The sequence below is a fragment of the Dermacentor andersoni genome, chromosome 8 (assembly GCF_023375885.2).
Source record: "Dermacentor andersoni chromosome 8, qqDerAnde1_hic_scaffold, whole genome shotgun sequence".
NCBI classification, from domain to species: Eukaryota; Metazoa; Arthropoda; class Arachnida; order Ixodida; family Ixodidae; genus Dermacentor; species Dermacentor andersoni.
In genome coordinates this window covers 120,655,806-120,679,745 of record NC_092821.1, presented here as the reverse complement: position 1 = coordinate 120,679,745, position 23,940 = coordinate 120,655,806, and the positions used below count along the sequence as shown (strand labels likewise).

Below are 23,940 nucleotides of genomic sequence, written 5' to 3'. Positions count from 1 at the left end.
AGAGCGGTTTGTGCAGTATCTGAGCAAGAAAGACGCGACGCTTCGTAAACTCACCCTGAACGCGGTCTACTTCGATACCGCACCCGGGTGGCCCATCCTCGTGCAGGCCATTTCCGCAATGACAACGCTGCACGAGTTCGCGGCTGAGTTTTATGTCGGAAGCCGAGACTGCGGGCTCTTCACGAGAGCGATTGCCGAGAGTCGTAGTCTTCGCACGTTGAGCCTGCGATTCACGGGCTTCGGCGATGGACTGATTAATCACCACCCACTTGAACGCGCGCGAGCGGTCAATGCTCGCGCTTGGGCATCGGCGTTGCAGAGAAACACAACTCTGGAGGAGCTGGTCCTGGACATTTTGTGGTCCACAACCGAAGACTGCTGCATCTTACTGCGAGCACTGACGCGCAACCGCTCCATACTGAAATTGACCTTGCACAGTCTTCCCCATGACGGTGGCCTGCGCGATGTCTGCGGCACGATACGGGAGTGCGGACTCGCCCACAGGGTCTGCATCGGCGACCATCGCGTTGGACCTCGAGATCTTCCGAAGCTTTCGGACTGTCGCGAAGTGACGGCCGTCATTCTCAGTCACGGATACCTTCGCGGCAGGACTGACCTCCGAAGCGCCTTGGACGTCTTGGGTACTTGCAGCCACGTCACATCGCTTAGCGTATTTCTCGACTTCTACCGTGACAGCGTTTATGCGTCACTTTTCACATACATAAGAAACGCGTCCGCGTTGAAAGCAATTGAGATCAGTGCCCGGATGGAGGACGTCGGCGACGACGAGTCTCTATGTGATTCTATGCTTGACTTGTGCGACGCCTTCTCTTCGAACCTCCGCATCGCCAAGATCGTGCTGGAGTCAACGGTGCAGTTGCGCGATGACGTCTACCCGGTGCTCGCCCGTGCCGCCACGAATCCCCGTCTTTACGAGCTCTCTTTCAAGGACTTCGGCGAAATCTTCTGCGTGACCTTCCTGGGACGTCTAATGCCCCGTCTGGCCCAGAAGTACAACCTGCTTCGCCTCGAAATCGACGACTGCGCACCTGCCGACGCCGAGATGTTCGCTGCCCAAGACATCGTGCGACGTAACAGCAGTCTCGTCGAACGAGCGACCAGATTCGTGTTGGGCGACCACGACCCCTACTGCGCGCGGGCCTTCGAGATCCTCTCCGAGCACCCGGTACTCGTCGACAGTGTTCGAGCCAGGGCGTCGCTAGGAGGAGAGGCCGAAGCTGCGGCCATGGTCAGTGGCGTCCAGCAGTGTCTGGCCCATAGCGACGTCCACGAGTACATGCGCGTGACCGGCGTGGTCAAGAAACGCGTCGAGTGCAATGCACTGCACGACGGCGGCATGCAGTTGCACCAATTGAACTACGACTGCTGGATTCACATTCGCCGGTACCTGAAGGTAGCCGACGTATTGGAACCCTGAAGGGAGTTCGCCAAGTCATTCTTTGTGTAGCACCTTCGCCGAACGATCGTTTTGGAGTCTGCTCCCCGATGACCCCAATGCTGGCGTTCAGGGAGCCTTCACAGAGCCCCATAACGAGCGGTCGACATACTATTGTGCTTTCATTATGCCTCGAATGGTTACACTTCCTGATGCAATGTGTCGTGCCCTCGCCAGAGGGACTTGTGTGTAGCAAACGGTACCAATCGGCACTCGCTCCCGCGTTGACTTATATCGTAGGCGACAAATGTGTCCGGAGATGAGTTGGAGGCGAAGTGTCATTTCGGGACGTGGAATGCACGCGGCCATTGTTTGTTCGAGCCATCCCGCTTCATTTTTCGGTATTCAGTATCATCATCGACATTTTAGTCTTCTCATTTTACAGCTTTCTTAGGACTCGAGTCGCAGGCTGTGGCTCGACACCGTGGGTCGTCCTTTACCGTTTGCTCTTGAAGCTTATTTTCAATCCGTTCTTCTGAGGAGGGAGAGAGAGAGAGAGGGATCATTATTTGCGACGTCTGGTATAAGTTCACTATCTATGTACGCACCGGGTGCGAGTTGATAAAGACACCTGCTTTTAATGTCTTATCGCTCACTTTCATATGCCTCATCGGCGGCCTCCGGACAAGGCGATATGTCCAGCTGCAACTAATGACACATGGTGAAAGCAAGCCTATACAAGTTGTAATAAAGGTTGTCCTTTTTGTTAACAATCGCTAATCTGAGCTATTGTGTGTCCCAGTAGACTCCTGATTGGTTGGCTGCCATCGGCGTCTGTTGATGATGATGATGATGAAAAACTTTATTTATCCCTCTTTAAAGGGAAGGGGGCAATGGAATAGAGGGTGGGGGGAGGAACTACTTGAAGTAGGCCTCCTTTATCCTCTCAGCCCACTCCAGGATGGCCTCCTGAAGTTCGTGCCTGGAGCTGCGCAAGGCAGCCTCCCACTGCTCCTCACTAGATATTAGTTGCTTGAGGAAAGGGGGAAGGGGGTGCTTAGAAGAATCGTTGAGTCTGCTTACTAAATGTAAAATCCCGACATTGCTGCAAGACAATCGCGTCGAAAAACACGCAGCTTTTCATATGTACTTATGAATCGGGCACGTTTTCTTCGCACAAATAGTGCTTCGCATCGTCTTGTGCAGATTTGTACCAACGTAGGTATACAGGATTGCCAGCATTATTTGAAACTTGGATTGGACATTACTTGAAGACAATTGGCTCTTGTTGAGACTGCCGGATGCGCAAAGAATTAACATGCTCATGAGGATAAACAAAAACTAATTCTTCGACATCAGACGAAACTTGAGGTCAAAGGCGGAGGGTATGTCGTCTGCCGTTGCAAAGTGGCGTGCATGTCGTTGGCAAAATATTGGACGACATAACGGAAACTAGTTTTAATGACGAAACTATTGACGATGCGACAGCGATACTCCGGACAAATGTCGACATTTACTTGCCACAAATTTCACACGGTTTCTTTTATACCTTGGTTATAACTATGTTCAATAAAACCATCTACAGGCTCAACAGTTCTGTGCTTTCGGCTCCTATATCTGCTGTACGCTCGTATCACCTGATGTGCCTTGACTTGATGCTGACCAATGCTACCGCAACAAAAGCCTTTACTCAGTTTTTCAAAATTATAATGCGGCTGTTTGTTATTCGCCATCTGAGTGACGCCCCTCATACAGAACAGCGTAGCCAGCATAAATATCGGTAAATAGAAGAGAGTGTTCGACCGTAAAAGAGGAAAGCTTGCTGACTGCACCGTTACTTTCTACAGCGCAAGGTCACTCCTGAACCTTGGTCGGCACTGTCAAAAAGTAGGAAATAGGATAAAAAAGGATGATGCTAAAAGAAGAGTGTGCTCGTTAATATAGGAACTCGCGTCACATTAAGGGTGACCCCATCCAGTGAACCACACGGACAGCCGGGTCCCGCAGGTCGGATGGAAGAAAATACGTCTGTGACTGGGAGATGACGTCCAGCTTTCCTGCGCACCGAAAGTGTTACCGTCGGCTGGGAGATTTCGATCGGGTTCGGAATGACCATAGGGCTTTCTTTTGGAGGTAACACTCGTGATGACGATGCAAACGTGTTTATTAACAAAGAAAGGGAGCAGGGGAGGCAGTCCGGGCCTCTTATATGAAGTCTTCGGCGAAAGTTCGTGCCCGTCGGATCATTGCCAGGCGGACCTCAAAGGCGCCGTCGCGAAGGGCGCCTTCACACTGCTCTGGGATGCAGTAGGCAAGAAGGTAGCGTAGCGTATGTGGAGTCGGTACTTGTAGTGTTTGCAGAATGCACCGTAACGGTGAATTCTACCGACGTTGTGCTCCGGATGCATGTTGCGCGGCGCGGGGACGTACCCGAAGCTTACCATGGAAGTTAGTGTGGCCGTGAAGACAAAGTTGATAAGTGTAGGATCTGGTCCACTAAGGTTTGGAAAAGGTTTATACTGGTCGGATGAAGTTTCATAATATTTAGAATGACTCGCCGGGGTGCGTGGATGTGAGCAAGTGGCAGAATGCTTACGCACAGTTTAGACAACTCCCAGAGTAGTTTCTGCGTAGAATTCTGGTACCACGCTTTGAATTTACGCGGCATGTGCGTTAACTCGAGTGATGCCCACGAGAGGGTGGAACAAACAGCGGCACCGAAATCGGCAGCCGGCGCAGTTCCCTCGTTGTACAGGTAACTAATATGGTATACGAATCCTATTCTTTGAAATGAACTGTCGTCAGTTTAGCAGTTGATTGCTAAGAATCCTAATACCTGTAAAACACGGCACTTTCTGTGATTTATTAACCGTCGGGGCCTCAAATCTTAGGATATTAAAGAACTCTCACTGCTGCTTTGGTACCACCGAAATCATGGCGATACGTAGTTGAACGAAAGATTAGCAGGTGCGCTTCCAAAGTACATATACTAAAAATTGGAACGATACAGAGAAGATTTGCATCGCCCCTGCGCAAAGATGACAAGCAAAATGGTGAAGCGTTCCACATTTTTGTTATTGCGATAGCAATTACATTGACACTCCAGGTATATATCTCCCGTCGCCGACGCCGTGAGGTTCCGTATGAGTGAAAGCATGTGAGGGTGAGTGGGCGAACGCGGTTCAATCTCGCATACGGAGAGCGAGGAACGAGGCCCGGATGCGTGCCTTCTCCTGTGGCATGCGAGGCAGGGTGGTGAGGAGGGGTGGAAGGGCGTTCTTCTACGGCGGCTGTTACCGTGCCTCAACGTTCTCATCGCCCGCCACTCCGTACAGAGTGGAGACAACCGCGGCGTCTACCACGGCGTTTCCACGGGAATTGCAGACGCCGTAGTGGACGCCATAGGGAAGCGTTGCCGGGGCTCGTATGTCTTGAAAGCAGTCTGCAACGTGGCTGAAGAGCGCGCCCGTGCGGGACTCATCTTCAAACGGATCCACGATGTTTGCAGAGTGCGCGTCGTCCCGGTAGCTTCGTATGCGCTGTGTTTAAGACGTTTCGTACGCATTGGTGCGACAGATGCACGGAGGTCAATTGCCTCGCGACTACTGCCCCGATTCCAAGCTCCAGCGTTTTCACGGACAGTTTCCGCTGTCATCGAGCGATGTGTGTTCATGTTTACATGTGCGCGCGTGACGCTGTGCTGGTCAATTTAGTTAGAACACGCTGACTGGCTAGTTGGTTTGAATCCATGATAGAATGTGTCAGCGCGACTGAACAAGGACGTAGAAAACAGCAGACAACGCTGTCTCCGTGTGTCACTTTCTTTCTACATCCTCGTTGAGTCACGCTTACATATTCTGCCATTGTTAATTTAGTTAGTAAGCGAATGTTTACAAGTTCATGCGGCTGATAAAACTATTACCTACACTTCGTACCTCTATCTACTAATTTTCCTATCGCAATCCGTGCTTCGTCTTTCTGGCAGAGCTCTGAATTCTCTGACAAAATCGCACAATATTTATTCATATTAAGCCTTGGGCGAGTGTGAGTATATTCGACGAGTTATCACCCAGCCCGACTTGCACTTGCCGCAGATTACCCAAAAGTACCGAGTGCGATGGCCGAAACTGGTAGCAGCAGCGCGGAGGTCGCTTTTGGGTTGAAAGTGGGATCACGTGACATCGCTTCGTAGCGCCGACGTCGCGTGTGGCCATTTTATCCCGTGATTTAGAACGTTTATTTTGACCCTTGTCGTTACATTGCCTCTCGTCGTTTACTGGTAATTACCGCCCTACTGGCGGCGAAAACCGTTGCTCCGAGCCTCCTAAATGATTTGTAGTAAGTTCATCGCGGTATCTATGAAGACAGTTGGCCGGGTTTTGTTCTTGAGTGGTCGGATTGCTCGTTTAAAGTCGAAGGATGAGACCTGGTCTGCGAAATAGCAGACCGGTTAGATATTCTTTTTCAACAACCTCAAGGTCTCGAGATCACTCCTCAGAATTTTGTTCTAAGTACGTTAACTTTTTGTCAAAGGCTGGTAGCGTTCTAGGCGCGGCCGGGTTACAGTTCGTGATAACGTTTGTCATGAAGAAAATAGCATTTGACTCATTTTTTAAAACGTCTTTTATTTTTTCATCAGCAGCACAAATAAAAACGGCCTTCCCTACTACATGACACAAACGTAAGATAAAATTGTCGTGTTCTAGGTCTTTCGTGAACGAAGGGACCGACTGAACTTGAAACATGCTTTATTGCATGGCAGAAACTTAACGTGGCCGAATGACACACAAGGTATATAAAGGACAAAAAGAACACCACAGCTTTGCCATAGAGAAACTACGGCTTTGCGGCCAGCGATTGTATACGCATAGTGGGCGAGGGCGATGGGATCGCGATATGCGCCGCGTGACAGAAAGGGAAACGCTATCACACAAGTACACGTGTACAGATATGCGACAAAAATTACGTAAATCTTTTACCCTAAAAAAGCACATGACGTCCTCCGACCTCCTTTTCACTGACTCGGGGTTTTCATTTGTTTTTGTTTTCTTTATCTTCAGCTCATGGGCCATTTGCTACGCTAGGCTGTGGGATACGTGAAACATCTTGTGCGGGCTGCGAATGGTGTATAGTCACTTGGCTACACAATTTACGTAACCAAATACACAAGTTCCATCAGTTACATTTATTCACCCATTTCAAAGATCAGTCATGCCTAACTTATGTTACAGCTAGATGGAGGGGGTGTTTGCGGTCTAATTTTTGCAATCGTGCTCGCTCTCCATTCGTAGCGGGCTCACTTGTTTTGGAGAGAGTGTAGGAGCACGAAGGCAGAAAAAGTGGCTCCTCGCTCCCTTCTGGTGGTGCCCGAGGCTTCCCTGGCCTGCTCGAGCCCGGTGGTGGTGGTGATAAAACTTTATTTATTCTATTTACAGGAGAGGTGTGAGCTGAGCCCTAAGGGCCCAGCCCTTACAAAGTATGGGGGGGGGGGGCGGACCGTAGTCCGGGACCCCCGTGGCTTCTCCAGCGGCTCGAGCCCGCGCCGCACATTACAGAGGGTTGTGGTGCCCTCTCGTTTGCTTCAATCACCGGCGCTTGCACTCGCCATGAAGACGAACACGAACCGCGGTAGTCGAAGGTTTCGGATATCTCCCTGCCTTATTGCCCGAATATGTCCATGCCATTTTTGAACCGCATGTGTCGAACGCATGGAGGAGGAGGTCGTAGCCGAGCACGCATGAAATTTTTTTACAACATATTGCGCATTTGTAACCCTTGCAGAACTCCCGACGAACGCCGGTTTGAGCTGGATAAGTTGTACCTACTGCGGCATGCTGAGCTCTCTCAGACACCACCGTTCCTGCTCGGATGGAAAAATGTATGCTGCTCAGATATGCGCCTCTCTGAACGCCGCGCGCGAAGCTAAATTTACCTCCGATTGCGTCATGCATGGGCCGACAGCGCCACCATTATCGCATGCGACACGTGGGCATGGCCGAGTAATGGCTTCACTCCTCTACAGAACGATGCCAAAGAGTGACATGGGTATAGTATGGCTGCGAAGCTAGGAGCGAATATGCCACAGTTACCGTGTTTTCCACGCATGGGTTTCAGCAAGTTTGACCCTCGTTAACGATGTCTCACGTCGAAACATAATTGCAGCAAGCTATATATCCTCCGTGGTATTGAGCCCTGTGGCGCATGCGATCGAGAAACGACTACTCGGCACGATCATCTGCTGCGTATGCAGGCTAATGAAGGCCCGCGTCAATCCCTGATTCTCTGTATTTGTACGGGAAATGAAATTCAACCCGCTATAGATATTTATTGATCAATGATATTACTGCGTCGTAAGCTAAGTGCGGATGATACTTGCAGCAGGAAGTTATGCAGAACATAAAGCCGCATTTGAAAAACGTACACGACCAATGATAACTATCCGATCGATCCCAACATGCCTCGCAGATGTGTGCGCACGTTGTCCGCGAGAAAGTAAGAACATGAAAAAACACGCTAATAGATTCCAATCGCCTACTAGAAGATCCCTTCACATGTCCAAGTCCTTGCGCAGTTTCTTTCGCGTTCAAAAGTTGACAAAAACTATAGCGCTAATGCGGGAGTAGCATTTATGCAAAACCGTAGTAAGAATTGAAAGACGTTTCACGTAATTTGTAAACTTCTATATCACGCGGGTCTGCTGCACATGCTCTAACACATACAGTTTATGAAACGAACATTCGAGTATCTTGCAGAGTTACGGTTTCGCAAGCATGGTGTTTCAGCTCGTTTGTTCTTTCCTCTTTTCAACTGACCGGTGTTCGCGGCAGTATTTAGAGCTAAGGTGTCTATGGCTAGGATCTGGCGGATAAAGTCTGCGCTTAGACAATTTTTTCTACGAGGCCAATCCCAAAGATAGTGCAATACTTAACCGACCCGCGGTGGAGGTGAAGCAGGCGTTAAGCGCGGCCAATACGTGAGCCAGTCGTCGCCGCAGAGCCCGTCTTGCACGTCACTACGCATTCCTTCTCGCGCTCACTTCGCTATTGCCGCCTTTCATACCCCGCTCCGCTCTCTATTCCCTCCTTCCTTCTTCGCTGTGCTCGTTCGCTCCATCACACCGAGGACGCCGACACTAAGTGGAGGAACGGCCGTCGAAGAGCGGCGCTCTAAAAGCGGTATTCGTATAGATTCACCAGCTGTCTATATAGAACACTTGAGCGATTTTTATATTGACACCTTGTTGCGATATCAAAGAAGACAGTACCAAAACAGTTAATCATAAAACTCTTTATTGGGCGAATTCGCTCCCAGAAAAGGAAATTTCACTGAAAGTGCAACGATAGCGGCGAGCACCCATCAGCGTGTCCAGCGCATTGGGTTTCATACATGACCAGTCGAAAGTTGCAGCGTAATCGCTGGCTCTCGCACATCTTTCAGGAAGTTGAACACATTCGCGTCGTGCATAAACACAGAAAACAGGGTAAGGCGACGACAAAGGCAACAGACAATCAGCTACGCTAATCGAGAATGTTCCGATACATGCAGACAGTGTTTTGCACCACGCGATAACGTTTAAAATTTGTTAGCCATTCAAAGGTGGTCACTGGTAAAACACAAACGAAGTACATGCAGTGCACGCGTCAATATATTCCAACAACGAGTTTGGACATGAACCACAGGTAAAGCTTCCACTAAACGATCCAGCAGTGGCTTCACGTGCGATGCCACCAAGGAAACTGTAAGGCACGAACACGAAGAGTCTCAGCTCGATGCACAGACTGGCACCAGGGCGTGATTGCGGTTCGCTAGTACGCTTCGTCGCACTGTAATTACGCTGGGTAGCCGCAATTACCGTGAAGACTTGCCACTCTTTGCAAATGTCCACTACATATTTACTGGAGCATCTCTTTTGTAGCGAATATCCAGAATGCTGTTGGAGAGGCGCAGAACACAGAGGACGCGACCTCGACAAAATAGTTTCAAGCTTCCACGACGTCCGCTACCTTCAGGTACCGAACAATGTGCAGAAAGCAGTATTCGTTCAGCTGGTCCAACTGCTTGCTACTGTCTTCCTGGACCTCGCACTCGACCCGTTCCTGGATGACGCCCGTGAACTTCATGTAAGTGTGTAAGTCCGCATTGCGCAGAACCTGGAGGGCTTCCTCGATCTTGGACACGGCTTCGGCCTTCTCGCTCCCGGTCACCTGCGCCCGGTCCCGGTCCTGCGCAAGCTTGCGCACGACACTCTCGACGAGTACCGGGTACTCCGAGAGGAGCTCGAAGGGGCGTGCGCATTCTGGACCGTGGACTCCCGTCACGAACCGGGTCGCCCGCTGTACGAGGCCGCAGTTACGCCGCGTGACATCCTGGGCAGCGCACATCTCGTCGTTGTGCTGCAAGCAGAAGGGAATCTCCAGGTAAAGTAGACTGTAGTTCTCGGCTAATCGCGGCAGAAGACGGCCCAGGAATACAGGCACAGAGCTGCCTCTGACGGCTGGGACAATGAGCTCGTAAAGCTGCCGGTTGTTCAAAGCGGCGTCGGCGAGCTTCTGACAGTCTTCGTCGGGCAATTCGATCGTGGAGTCCAGATAGACATTGCTGATGCTCTCATTCAAAGACAGAGCTTCACACAAGTTAGATAGCGACTGACGTAGGGACTCGTCATCCTCCTGGTCAATTTCGTCCCCTTCATCGCCAGAGTCATATGTTTCGATAATTAGCTGAATTACCTTGATGGAGGTTGATCCCGTAATGTACGCAGCTAGCGATGCGAACGCGTCGTTATCGAAGAAATCAAGGTACACGCGAAGCAACGTTATGTGGTTGCAAGTAGCGATGACGTTAAACATGTTTCTCAAAGCAGCTACGTCTGCTAGAAAGATAAAGGAACTGACAGTGACGGCTGTCACTGCCTCACATGCAGAAACCATCTCAACGTCCTCGGGGAGAACGACATAGCTTCCGATGCGCACCCTTTCGCCAACACCGCAATCCCGTATTATGCGACAAATTTCTTGGACACCACAATCGCTCGGAACGGTTTTCAATGTCAAAATTTTAAGGCGGCACTTGTTTTCAAGTGCTTCGAGCAAGAGGTAGCAGTCTTCCCTGCTGGACCACGTTAACCTAAGCTTCAAATACTGCAGCGTGCTGTTTTCCTGCAATGCTAACACCCAAGTAGGAACGCCGTGTGCGTCGACGTTTTCATCCGGTTGACGATTAAGGAAGTCTTCGTCACTTCCCTCGAGCAGCAAGCACACACTCCTCAGAGACGGGCTATGGGCTACGACTTCCAGGAACAGCGCGCAATCTTTACTCGCGGCCTGGCCTTCCACGAATAGATCTTCCAAAGACGTCATTGTGCTGATCCCTTCTGCCAGCGTCTGCAACGCCGCGGTGGCGAACACGAGCTGGTGTTCTATCACAGTGAGGTTTCGGAGCGTCCCGTTTTTCTTGACCAGATATTCTGCGAACCACACCGATGCGGCTTCGAGGGGGCCTGAAGCAAAGAAAGAGCCTCCGACAGCCAGTTCAGTGATGGTGTCATTTTTGATAAGAGCATCGATGAGCTTCTTCCCGATGACAACGCTTAATTTCAGCGCCGATACATCCAACGAAACCAGTCCGGCGCCATCTTTTTCCAGCAGGCGGGCGGGAATTTTCATTCGGTCGGCGGAACACGCATGGCCGACTGAACATCCGGCCGACTGCTCGAAGACTTCCACTTGGCCGCTTGCGTTGCCGAATAGGGTGAGCCTCTCGAGTCTCGACGAGGATTGCAGGGCTTCGACCAGCTGGCTTGTGTTCGCGGCACCGTAGTTTGCCGCCACTGAGACGATACACCGGTGCCGTTTGAGGAGCCAGCGTAAGAGGGACAGGGCTGGTTCTTCGTTGTGGGTGCACAATTCGCAATGTAGGGATCCGAGGCAAACGCCTGGCACCGTCCGGACGCTTAGGTCTCCGAGCTTGTTGCGAGACTCTTCTCAGAGCTGAAGGCCGGCGTGCCACAACACTTTGTTGCAAGCTGTCAGGTGTCGAAACAGACGACAGACGCGACTGTGGTCCCGTGTGCACGTTGAGGGAATCATCCCCCAACCAGCGACTTCACCTTTGCAAGAAGATCATGATCTCTGGAGAACTGCGGGAATTGTTGAGGTGGTAGGGACGTCCGCGTTGCATCGACCGTCTGTCGTGGGTGTATGTATTTGCAGTGGCCGCTTCAATTTGCCCCGCCCATTTATACCCTTCCGCTGAACGTGAATTTGAACGGCACATAAAGGCATGCGGTTAAGTTCTAGATACGTAATCATATTTAGTAGGGTCACAAGGTCAGCAGCTAGAGTGACACGCGCGTCATTCTTTGGGTGTTTCATTGGCTGTCACGTGACTACCCACCTCAGCATCTATACGCGATAATGACTGGCGTTGATTTACGGGTTGTGGCCACCGGACGAGTGTAAAAAAAAAGGAACGTGACTCGAATATAGTTCGGTAACAGGGGATTTATGCGTTCAGGACACTGTTTAGTGCCTACTAAGCGCCAGTTTTGGCAAGAAGACGCGCAATATTCTAGCTTCGACCGGTAGTATAGGATCAAAATGTAAAACGAAAAAAAAAAATAAAGTTATCCATTTCGTTATCGAATAATAAATCGATGCGCTCTTTTAAGGAAAGGCTAGCGATGTGTATCAGAAGTGAATGACTACACTGCTGACAAGGCATTTTGGTGGATCCCGTGACGTCGGTGCGGTGTAAGCGGAGAGAACTTGGAGTTGCGCCCTCTCGCGAGTGACGTCACGGCCAGGATGCCGCTTACTCCGGCTCGCTCGGCTGCCGGGTGCGCTCGTTCCCTTCGTGTATGTTCGCGGTATGGGTGGCTGGAGCCGTACTTATCGAAGGATATGTCGGCTTCTTTCTGCTCCCAAGCCTGAACCACAGGATTGCTCCTTCAAAAGCGCGTGAGTCGAGAAAACTTACGGATTGGTTATGGCGAGGCATGTAGCGTTGACGGGGTCTACTGGTACTGGTCTATTCGCAAAGCATATATGCGACGTGTCTGTCCATAAATTTTGCGTAAGAAGAATGCCTCCAAATTCAACACACTAGGTTGTGTACGATGCTTTGCTAAGCACTTAACATTCCTCTAGTACTTAGCTACGAGAGACATTGCATCTTACATGGAAAATAAATCGTGGTACCTGGTGTCAACATGTTATCCGTGTTAGAAAGACACTGTCCAGCGAAGCTGTCACCGTGATTCTTATTACTCTGGTGTGTTGTTCTAGTCAACTATGAAAGCTTTATTATTGCGTAAAAGAAATAGGCACGGATTTCGTATGAAAAGCTTGCTGCTGCTTTCAGCGCTCTCTGAAACAGGCCGCTGTAAACGAATTGCTCACGGCTACGAACACGACGGCGCGTCATGTAGAGTATTTACATAGTTAATCACAAATACCATAGTATCGATGACCTGAAAGAAAAGTTTCCTGGTTAAGATCGAGAGCCAATAAATAGCAAGCAGTGACATGTTTGATGGCGGCCCTCAGTATCCTTTGTCGACAATATGGCACACCGCTCCCGCAACGGCAGCAACCGACTTTCATTATGGCGAGAGGCGCATTGTTCTCGAAAACCATTTGTTCATTACAACCCCCACTTGAAACCACACAGTAGTTTTCCGCAGCGCCAATTGCAATGCCTAAGGTGTAGTTGAGGTACTACATCGCAGCTTAGGGCACCTACAAAAGGAAAACTCAAGCACCTTCGGCCTCACCATATCTCGATCCAACATTGTTTACTTATACAAACGTAGAACTATTCGTTTCGTCTGCATATAAAAGAGAACCTCGCAAACTTTCATAACGAAGACACCACAAGCCTTACATATTTCACTTGGTTCTTGACTCTGCACTGTGCCATTACATCTTCACTATATCCCATACTACTAATGAATGACGCTTCGGCTTCTTTCTGGCTGCAACCAACGGTCCAAAATGCATATTTCACGAAAACATTTGTACCTAGCAGTCTGTATCAGTTCGCCAACCATATTCGTCATGTACATTCGTCAAGCAACAGACACCAGTAAATTGCTCAAGTGAGTTGAACGCCTTGCACGGAAAAGGGAATATATATTGGTGCATTCCTTTCGTATTCTGCAAACGGCTTTAAGCCTCAATGGGTTTACTTCAAATTTGCGCCACTTAAATTAAACACGTGAAAAACCCCCTAATTTTGAGAAAGAGTTGAAGGTAACTGTTGTATAAGTCATATATAGCCAGCTTTTGTGACATACTTGTTGCACCGCGGTATGTATGATATCATAAGTGCATTATTATATGCTATGTTCTTGCGGTTGCCGATCCCCGCAAGAAAAACCGCAATGGACGGGTCGGCGCTCCTTCGCCTGGCACTCTAGCGTTGCCTTTGATAACTGCTTCGTCTAAGAAACAAACTCTTTGAATAAATTTTCCCGAACGAAGACGTTGCAAAAATGTATTTGAGACGACCGCCAATAATACAAACAGATGAAACGAGAGTGAACAAACGAAAACAGTTCAGGAGTCGTTCAGACACCGGCCGAACTGCAGCAGATGACAGGCGCAAGTCTGTGGTCTGACGTCACGCGAGCGCCGCTCGCAGCGCCCCTGTAGGTCGTTCTCGGTGCTTATAGAGTGCAGTAAATGTGGGATAGCCGAATGCCGCATGCGGTTATACGCTCAATATGTAACTTGATTTGACGTAGTGAGTGAAATTCGAGAAAAACACAGCCCTCGATATATGATGTCCGTACAAGCTAGCCCACTTGGGCTTCGGTGCTGGTCGAACAAACAATGATAGTCGAGGTGTAATCCGGAACCCTCAAACCACGGCGTGTCTCGCTTCGGGACGTTCAACTGGTCAAGCCGCAAATTCTTTCAAATTCTTTCTGAAAGAACTAAGCCTCCACATCTAAGGCGCACAGAGTCTCTCAACGCGTGCAGCCGTACGTACTGAAACAAACAACAAAAAAGCAATCACAGTTTGCTCTAGATGTCACCGTTACTGTTTGTCTGGTCTACTCGTGCTTCACGTGCTTCCGCTAAGCAAGCTATTCTTTGTTTGATGTTGTTAAAGGAACGCTCTCGATAGTTATCGCGTTACGTCAAGGACGCGGTTACGCACAGTGCCGGTACCCGAGATCCACGAATGGTGCGAGGCAATGCACCATATTGACACGTTCGCGTTGCATTGCGTTTGACGGTGACCTTTTTTTTTTTTTATCTCATCGAATCATCACACAGTATTCGAATTCTCACTCGGCGCAAGACGAAGCTGTCGTGTTGTCATGTTTCTTGCTTGCGCGGGTAATCAAAGATGGCCGAAATGATGTCGTCCATGGAAACTACTAATATTGGATACGCGCTTAGCGTTGGACGGTTTTTCGCGCTTCTGATGTTTTCTTAATGTTCTTCAAGTGAAAAACGCCTAACCAGCGATTGATATAAGCTACAGGAATTATTAGGCAAAGTACACATTTATGATTTTTTTATGCACAAAGCACGTTCCCCAAAGAAGGGCCGGAGAGCAACCGTTATTCCACTAGCCCAGTAGTCGAGGCCGGTCTTTCACAGCGAAGCTTCTTGCCGCTACCCGCCAATGGCACAATCGTATCGGCGGACAGAGAAACGCGAGCAAAAACTATCATCTTCCGAAATGGTTGATACCTCCCTAAGCAAGCGAAAAAATGCATCTTAAGGAACAACGTGTCCAAAACTGTGGTCATCAGTGGCTTTACTTACTCCATTGACAATGTATGTACAGTCTTGCTCAAAAGTTCCGAAGCGGCAGCGACCGTGTCCGAAGCAGCCAGGCTCCCAATTTCGCTGCGCTACCATCAACGGCGCCCACAGACTGGCTGGTTGCGGGAGTAAAACAGAGCGAGAAGGAGTGTCGCTCTCGCTGCCATGCAACAGAGTCACATAGTAAACGACAATAGTGGACACTCGAGCCGTTTCACGGCCCACCTATGGAGCTTCGCGGATTTCCCTAGGTGGCAGAGCACATCAAGAAATATGTGGCTGCGGCGGCGGCCAGCAGATTGACAGGCGGCACGGCCCAGCCATCGGCCCAACACGCGTGAAGCCCATTCAGGGTCCGTCGTCGGGCTCTCTCTGCAAAATGCGCGCTATGATGCCCCCGTGGATCGTTGTTTGGTTCTTCTACCAGCGTCTGGCATTACTGCTACGTCGCCTTTTCATGGTAAGGCCACAGGAAGATCTTTTGCACGTTGCTGAAGACTTATTCTCGTGGTATTTCGTTATTGTACTGTTAGCCGCATGAACGAGTGACGGCGGCCTTGAAGCCGTCAACAGCTGCTGACCGCTTGCTACGCCAATGCGACAGCATTGTTTTTTTTTTATTTATCACGTGCAGCAATGAGCGGTGATGGTAGCAATAACAGGAATGCGGCAGCATCCGAGCTGCGAGACCCGTTCGATACAATGACGAAGTTAGAAAACAAAATAAAATGGTTCGTTAGGAAATGCGACCTATGAACACATGCCGTTCAATGCAGAGAGCGTTATGTTAGGGGAGCGACTTCTGAAAACGTATGATGCTCCACTTTTGCAAAAGAAATGTAGCCACTTTGAAAGTGCTACACGTGCAATATTTGCATTATGGCAATAATGCGCGCTTTCTAAACGTCTGTAGCAGGCTATGCGCATTCGAACGTTGTTAGCTGTTTTGCATTTCGCTGAAGATACGTGTTTTCGTGTTTTAATTGTGTATAGAGTCTTTACCAAAGAAAGTTTCCTGTGTCTTAGCATTTATAACAGAGCGTCCTTGTCCTTAGATCTAAAAAAATATGCACTACACGAAGGAACGCAGCATCCCTATTATAAAGCTTTGAAAACTCCAGTATTGCTTATACGGAGGAACGTAGCGTCTACATTCAATAGCTTTGATGCTTTCAGTATTACTTACATTCTGCCTATCATTCTACGTATTGCTGGAATCTCCACTATTTCCTCAAAATACACTCTACCGTCAAAGGACATCATGCATATTCAAGAGCAAATTTTCAAGTATCAGAAGACGATTGCAAGGCTTCGAAGAATGCAGGTGAAGACCCCCAACACGAAGGGCTTGACTGCAATGCCAATATCTTCCAGCTATTTAATGAGGGATGCACTGGCTTACACATTCAAAATGAGGATGTTGGTGCTCACCGAATTATTTTTGTAGCCGTGTTATTTTGGCACGCAACCATTCACATAATTTTGCTACCTTAATTCACCCTCCTTACAAGAAAAAGTGCCTTACAAGTAAAAGCGTCACATTTTTTCCTTCTAATACCTTTTTCTAAATCGTGTTATTATTTTCATCATCTGGATAGTTGCAACGCGTCTTGTGTGTGTCTTGCGTGTGTAAAGCTATTGCCATCACGCCATTAATTTCCCATTATTCTACATTACTTGCTTTTCGCAGTTTCATCCCATATTCATGCCTGCCACTTTTCTCACAATCTTGCTTTAATAAATTGTTGACTGCTATTTTCATGTTCATGGCTGTGCAGCAAGCTGATATATATTGAAGGAACATGGCACATTTATTACGATAGGCCTTTCGATGTGAGTTCCTAGAAGTATAGTATCACGAACGATAAAGTTCTACTTCCTCAACATTTGGCATGATTGTTGCGCAATGTTACGGCTTGGAACAGCAAATATGAATTTAAATAATACTGACATGAAGTGAAACATTTTTGCGCGCTCGTCGTCGCAACATACAAACAGCGGCTCAAGCGCCTGCGTGAAGTCACTCGATTTGTACAACGTTATGGGTCACAAAAAAATAATAAAAAAAACTGAAATTATGGCCTCCGAGTGTGCGGCGATAGTCTTGAAGGCTGGTGCATTTCGCCGATTCCGCCAGGTGCACTGAGAGCCAAAATCGGCCGCAGGCGCCGACGGGAGTGTCCACTCTTTGCGTTTACTAATTTTCTACCTACACGTAATGTACGTTTACGTTTACGTGCGCCACGAACCAGTGTGCTGTTCCGCATGCCCCCCTTCTGAGTTTCGCCCTCACAGAGGGCGCTCTGCGCGTCAGAGAGCGGCGATGCTGGGGATGTGGGGATTTTCCAGGAGCGTTTTCTCGACATTATCGTGTTCCCGAAGGAGCGCTCCAAAGCTTTATCGCCTCGCCCAGCTCACGTGTTGGGGTTGGCTTTTATGCACAAAATGTTCCCAGCTAAAAAAAAAAAAAATCGGACAGCTATACTTCAAAACATGCAGCGATGTCGACTTCGAAATCTTGGGTATGTGGTTGGGAAAACGCTGAGGTTGGTTCCCATTACAAGTGTTATCGCCTTTTAAACCCGAGGCTTTATCTCGCCAGAACACCCCGGTCATGCGCTTACGCTTCGCGCTACCAAACAGTAGGCTACGGAGCATCGCGGCATCACCTTGGCGGCAGCTCTTGCCCGCAGCCCATTCGCGCGGCCGAAGCACGAAAGGTAAAAGCGCCGATGACAGGCCGCACTAGCTGACGGGCCGCTTTATGATTGCCGAGCATGCGACAGCGATAAAGCGAGAGTGATGTTCCTTGTCCCTCTCTTTTATCCCCGAAACCAGCGAGCGTCTGCGAGCACCCTTGATGGCAGCGCCGCGATAACGGAGCGTCACTGCTCCGGGCACGGTCGCACTGCTTAGGAACTTTTGATCAACCCTGTACGTCCTCCTTAACACGCCCAGATCAGACATCGAGTGTATCGTGCGAACGCACTCCATACCGGTCATCGTTGTCGGTGATTTCAACGTTCGCATTGCCAAGCCACAAAACAGGTGGTTTGTGCTGTTAGTCGCCGAGAAATTTCCCACGATGAGCTTCGCCGATGCCGCTCAACCAACAACCACACATGGAACGTGCATCAAAATAAATTAAACGTCCTAAATCGCTGGATAAAACCGGCACGCGCGATCTCGCCGGAGCGAAGCAATATCACTTCATCCCACTTTCGACCAAATCACGACTGCAGCGCTGCCGCTTCCAGTTCCGGCCCTCGCCCGCCGTACTTTCAGATAATCTGTGGCGAGTGCAACATTCCAGCCCGAGCCGAGGTGGCTGGTGGCTTCATGAGCACTTTCTTTCAGCGTGCCAACACTGTTATAGAAACCACAGAATTAAAAACGAAGGAGGGTACGAATCAATTTAACTCACACCCTTACGCCCTTTTTTCGGGCGAACGTGCAAAATGTAAACCAATTAAGGCCCTTATTTTACCTTTAGGATTGTAAATATTTAGCAGTGTAGTGTTGAAACTCGTCTAATCTAGCTTTAGGAAACTTGACAAGAGTGTTTCCAACCCTCGAAGCCAGTTTTCCTCTAAATCGAATAAAGTTTCCCCTGTACAATTTTCTAGATCTGATGCGAAATGTGGTAGGCCACTTGGTAATATGACATATGTAATGATCAACTTTTGCTGCTGCTATGAAATTAAACAGCAAAGTTTATCGTTTAAACATATCTTTAGGCTCACGTTAGGGTAATGAAATTGTGAAGTCGCTGGACTCAAGCTAAAATTATGTCATAGTGCGAGTTATGCTGAGAACAGAGTAACGGGCGTTGAGAAGTATTAACAAAACAGGACGTAAACACGTACATAACTTGTTGTCGAAAAGTGCTCTGCATACAAATTCCGCATTGCCATGATTACGCGTTACCTTATTCGAATTGCAGGGACGATGGCCGCTGGACCTCCCATACCTAATGCAACAGTGCCAAAACAGTGCGGCACCTAACACCAATGTAAAGGTGTGCGTATATATACAAGATGTTTCAGCGAATACTTCCAAAATGTTTTAAAGGATGCCTGTGGCAGATAGCTCAATTCTAGTTATGAGCCGGACACTACTTGCACTAAAAATTTTAATACGAAATCTACTAATTAACCGGTTCACCGGTTCACCAGGAATTCACCGGTTAACTGTCTAGCTAATTATCTTATGACACATACTGCAATTTACAAATTCTAGCAGTGCACTTCCCCAGGCGGATCCACTTGGAATCACTTCTCGGGGCGACACCATCTGCGACATATGAATTTGCGAACTTTCCCGAAATCGCCGTTCGAGCTACTTGTGTGCTCAGTGCGTAAAGCGATGTTTTCTTAACAAATTAACTGGAACGCCAATGCATTTCTCCACAAAGTTCTGGAATTTATATCTCGAACCTGGTGCCATCTTGGAAATTCTTTCCAATAGGATCCGCCTAGCGAACTCCACGGATATAATCTGTAAATTGCAATATGGGCCATAATGTAATTAGTTAAAACCTAATTAGTGATTATTTATTAATTAGTCGATTATGCAACTCAGTTTTTGTTGCAAGAGTTGTGAACTAGAGTTGTGATAACTGCTACAGGGAACTTTTAAAGATTTTGAAAGTGTTAGCTGATACACTATGTATATATATATATATATATGTATATATATATATATATATTGATGCTGTTTGCTGATGTGGAATCAGCACACTTATGCGTTTACTCGTCATATGCTGCAATGAACCAAGACACGCAGCTAAATTTCTATATATCTATACTCCTAAAAAAAACCCCTAACCACATGAACACTGGCACCACAGAGTTTACTACAGCAAATACTAGAAAGGAACTCTCACGCTGCGATCCTTCAGCCACCATGGGAATGATGGGTAGTACATGGATGTATCTGATCTTTGTGCTTGTGGATTCAGACGGTCTTGCGGCTTCGTTTATAACGCTTTATCTTAAGGCCTAAATAGGACTATATTTCTAAGCAATTTACGCAATCTTTTTTCATGCAAAACGCAATAAGATTCTCGCTCGATCATGCGTCCGTAGCGCGATATCTTTAATATAATGCTTCTGTGCTAAAGGTCCGGAATTCTAGTCTCGCTGACGCACACCTTTATTAATGTTTACTTAATTATTTATAAAGCAGTACTTAAAAATGTGATCACATTGCAAAGTCAACAAGCCGTTTGAAGCCAGAAGGACGAAGTATATAGGCATATCCATATACTGGCCATGACTCCCGCGCTCGCTGAACTACCCTGCTTACAGTTCCCGTAGACACTAGCGTCACAGTTCCCCCTGGTGGTGCTTGTATGTCACTCGGTGACCGTGACTGCATCGAAGGTTTTTCTGCCTGTCGGCTGTTCTCTGTAACCTTTATTATGTACGCGTACGGAATTGGTTGCTTAGTACTACGACCACATTTTTTCGTGCTCGGCGCTAGGTGTATGTGTCTGCTTGAAATCGAGAATGGTACGGAGACCCGTCTCGTTGGGAACATACATGACAACAGTTAATAACGGTGACCGCGACCAACGAAAGTTTATCAAAGTAAGACGTTTAGGTTCCCGCAAGGGAAGCCCTGTTCACGATGAAGTTGAAAGGGGGTCATGGTCCGCTTACGCTTGCTTTAAGATGTGACGTAACCATCTTTTTCTAGAATCCCTGACCATGCAGAGCTCCCAGCGCACACTTATTACGCAATGACGGTAACTTTCCCATGTCTACGCAGGTCGCCTAGGTCATATCTTAAAGTGAGCTGTAGCGTTATCGATGTCTCGCCTTTCAGAAGAAACTACAACTTTCCTTTTCTCTTCTTTCTATTTTCTTTCTTTTTTTTCCTGCTCGCAATTGCCACAGTTATGCGCAGAATGCATATGTTCGAGTCAATATCTCAACCCCGCGGTGAAACTTTCGCATCGCGAAAAACGAACCACGAAAATTATACGCGTTATCCATTTCGTTACTTACCTCTCGACCTCCCAGCCCCCCTCTCCCTCCAACATTGTCGATGTATTAAAGGTCTCGTTACCTATGCGCCTTATGATTGGCTGAAGATTAGGCTACGCACAACGGGTGTGTAAAAAGCAGCTGGCGCTTGAGTGAGCGCCACACACACCTGTCCCGACGGGAGACGGTGGCCACGTTGGCACCGAGGCGATCACTTGGACAGCTGTGCCTGGAACGTGGATTCCCCATGGAGGGCGAGTTGGTTTCTGCCGAGCTGCTTCGTCTGAACTGCACACGAGGCCAGAATCGCGTCTGTCAACTGCTGCGACACCTGACAGCTTGCAACGAAGTCTTGTGGCACGTGGGCCTTCAGCTACGCGAAGACACGAGAGACGAGCTCGGAGAAGTGAGCGTCGCGACTGTGCCGAGCATTTGCCGCCGATTTCAGAGCCACACCGAGCAGGTGGCCATCGCCCTCCTCTGCCGCCTGATCGTAGAGCACCGGTGCATTGTCTCTGCGGAGCTGAACTACTCAGTGGCAAACGCAGGTCCGCTGGACGCAGTCCTGGCGTCTTCGTCGAGTCTGAGAAGGCTCAGAGTCATCGGAATCGCGTGTGACCACCCGGAAGAAACATTGTGCTCCTTGCATTACACTGACGAATTCATCCTCCACTATGTGTGCGCACATACTTATGCGAGAATGACGACCCCCAATCGCCTGCTCACACGAGGCGGTGCCATGCTCACGTCATTGGACGTGGCCGCAACTAGAATGAACCGAACCGCGGCTTGGAAGCTCATCGACGCGCTCATCGAGAACTGCACTGTCACTGAACTCGTCGTCGGAGCTTGTGTCTTTACGTGCGGCCCCCGGAACCGACCGTCAGAGCGGTTTGCGCAGTATCTGACCAAGGAAGACGCGACGCTTCGTAAACTGACTCTGAGAGCGGTCTACTTCGATATCGCACCCGGGTGCGAGATTCTCGTCCACGCCATCTGCGCAATGACGACGCTGCAAGAGTTGGCGGTGCAGTTTCACGGCGGCAGCCGAGACTACGTGTACTTCATGAGAGTGATCGCCGGGAGCCGCAGTATCCGGACGTTAAGCCTGCGATTCACGGGTTTCGGCGATGGACTGATGATTCTGTACCCAACTGTACCCGCGGTCGCGGTCAACATTCACGCTTGGGCCTCCGCGTTGGAGGGAAACAACACTCTGGAGGAGCTGCTCCTCGACATTTCGTGGTCCACAACCGCAGACTGCTTAGTCTTACTGCGAGCACTCGCGGGCAACCGCTCCATCCGGAAATTGACCTTGCACAGTCTTCCCCACGACGGTGGCCTGCGCCAGGCCTATGGCATTATAAGGGAGTGCGGACTCGCCCGCAGGGTCGGCATCGGGGACCATCGCGTAGGACCTCGAGATCTGGCAGCGCTTTGGTACTGTCGCCAAGTGACGGCCGTCATTCTCATTTGCGGATACATTCTCGACGCGAGTGACTTTTTATTCGCCTTGGATGTCCTGGCTACTCTCAACCACGTAACATCGCTTGCCGTATTTCTTGACTTCTTCGACGCCGACATTTATGCGTCATTGTCCTCTTATATAACAAGCGCCTCGGCGTTGAAAGCAATTGAGCTCAGTGTCCAGGTCGACCAATCTCACGCCATCTTGTTTCACGCCCGCTTTGCCGACGAGACTCCCTTCGATCGATCCATGTCTGCCTTGTGCGAAGCCTTGTCTTCGAACCTCGCAATCACCAAGATCACGCTCGAGTCGGCGGTGCAGTTGCGCGATGACGTCTACGCGGTGCTCGCCCGTGCCGCTACAAATCCCCGTCTTTACGAGCTCTGTCTGAGAGGTTTCAGCGAAGAATCTTGCGCGACCTTCCTGGGGTGTCTATTGCCAGGAATGACACACAAGTACAACCTGCTTCGCCTGGAACACCGTGATTGTGCACCGGCCAACGCCGAGATGTTCGCTGCCCAAGAGATCGTGCGACGAAACTGCAGTCTCGTCGAACGAGCGACCAGATTCGTGTTGGGAAACCGCGACCCCTACTGCGCGCGGGCCTTCGAGATCCTCTCGGACCACCCGGTACTCGTCGACAGCGTTCGACCCAGGGCGTCGCTAGGAGCAGAGGCCGATGCTGCGGCCATGGTCAGTGCCGTCGAGCGGAATCTCAGCTTTGCCGACCTTCACGAGTACATGCGCGTGACTGGCGTAGTCAAGAAGCGCGTCGAGTGCAATGCACAGCACGACGGCGGCATGCAGTTGCACCAATTGAACTACGACTGCTGGATGCACATTCGCCGGTTCCTGAAGGTAGCCGACGTATTGGAACCCTGAAGGGAGATCGCCAAGTCATTCTTTGTGTAGCACCTTCGCCGAACGATCGATTTGGAGTCTGCTCCCTGATGACCCCAATGCAGGGGTTCACAATAGAACATTCTATACCGTCTAAAGTCAAACAAGGAAGCGCTTGTCGCCATGTGCTTCGATTGTGACTCGAGCGGTTGCGCTTCGTGATGCAGTGTGCCGCGCCCTAGTCAGAGTGACTTGCGTGTAGCAAACGGCTTCAATCGGCACTCGCTCCCGTGTTGACTAATATCGTAGGCGACAAATGTGACCGGAGATGAGTTTCAGGCAAGGTGTGATTTCGGGACGTGGACTGCACGCGACAATTGTTTGTTTGAGCCATTCCGTTTCATTTTTCGGTATCCATTATTACGATAGTCATTTCATTCCTCTCATTTTATTCCTTTTTTTTAG

At 49.2% G+C, this 23,940-nt stretch overlaps 1 protein-coding gene and 1 non-coding gene across 2 annotated transcripts; one reads left to right on the top strand and one right to left on the bottom strand.

Moving 5' to 3' along the window:
• Window positions 1-4,365: 4,365 nt before the first annotated feature.
• Window positions 4,366-4,469, top strand: LOC126529508 (U6 spliceosomal RNA). Its single transcript, XR_007599245.1, has one exon. It is a non-coding gene; the product is annotated as a U6 spliceosomal RNA (small nuclear RNA).
• A 4,441-nt stretch (window positions 4,470-8,910) lies between these two features.
• Window positions 8,911-11,061, bottom strand: LOC129384391 (uncharacterized). Its single transcript, XM_055069838.1, has one exon. The coding sequence runs from the start codon at window positions 11,059-11,061 to the stop codon at window positions 9,376-9,378; it is 1,686 nt and encodes a 561-aa protein (XP_054925813.1). The 3' UTR covers window positions 8,911-9,375.
• Window positions 11,062-23,940: the final 12,879 nt, after the last annotated feature.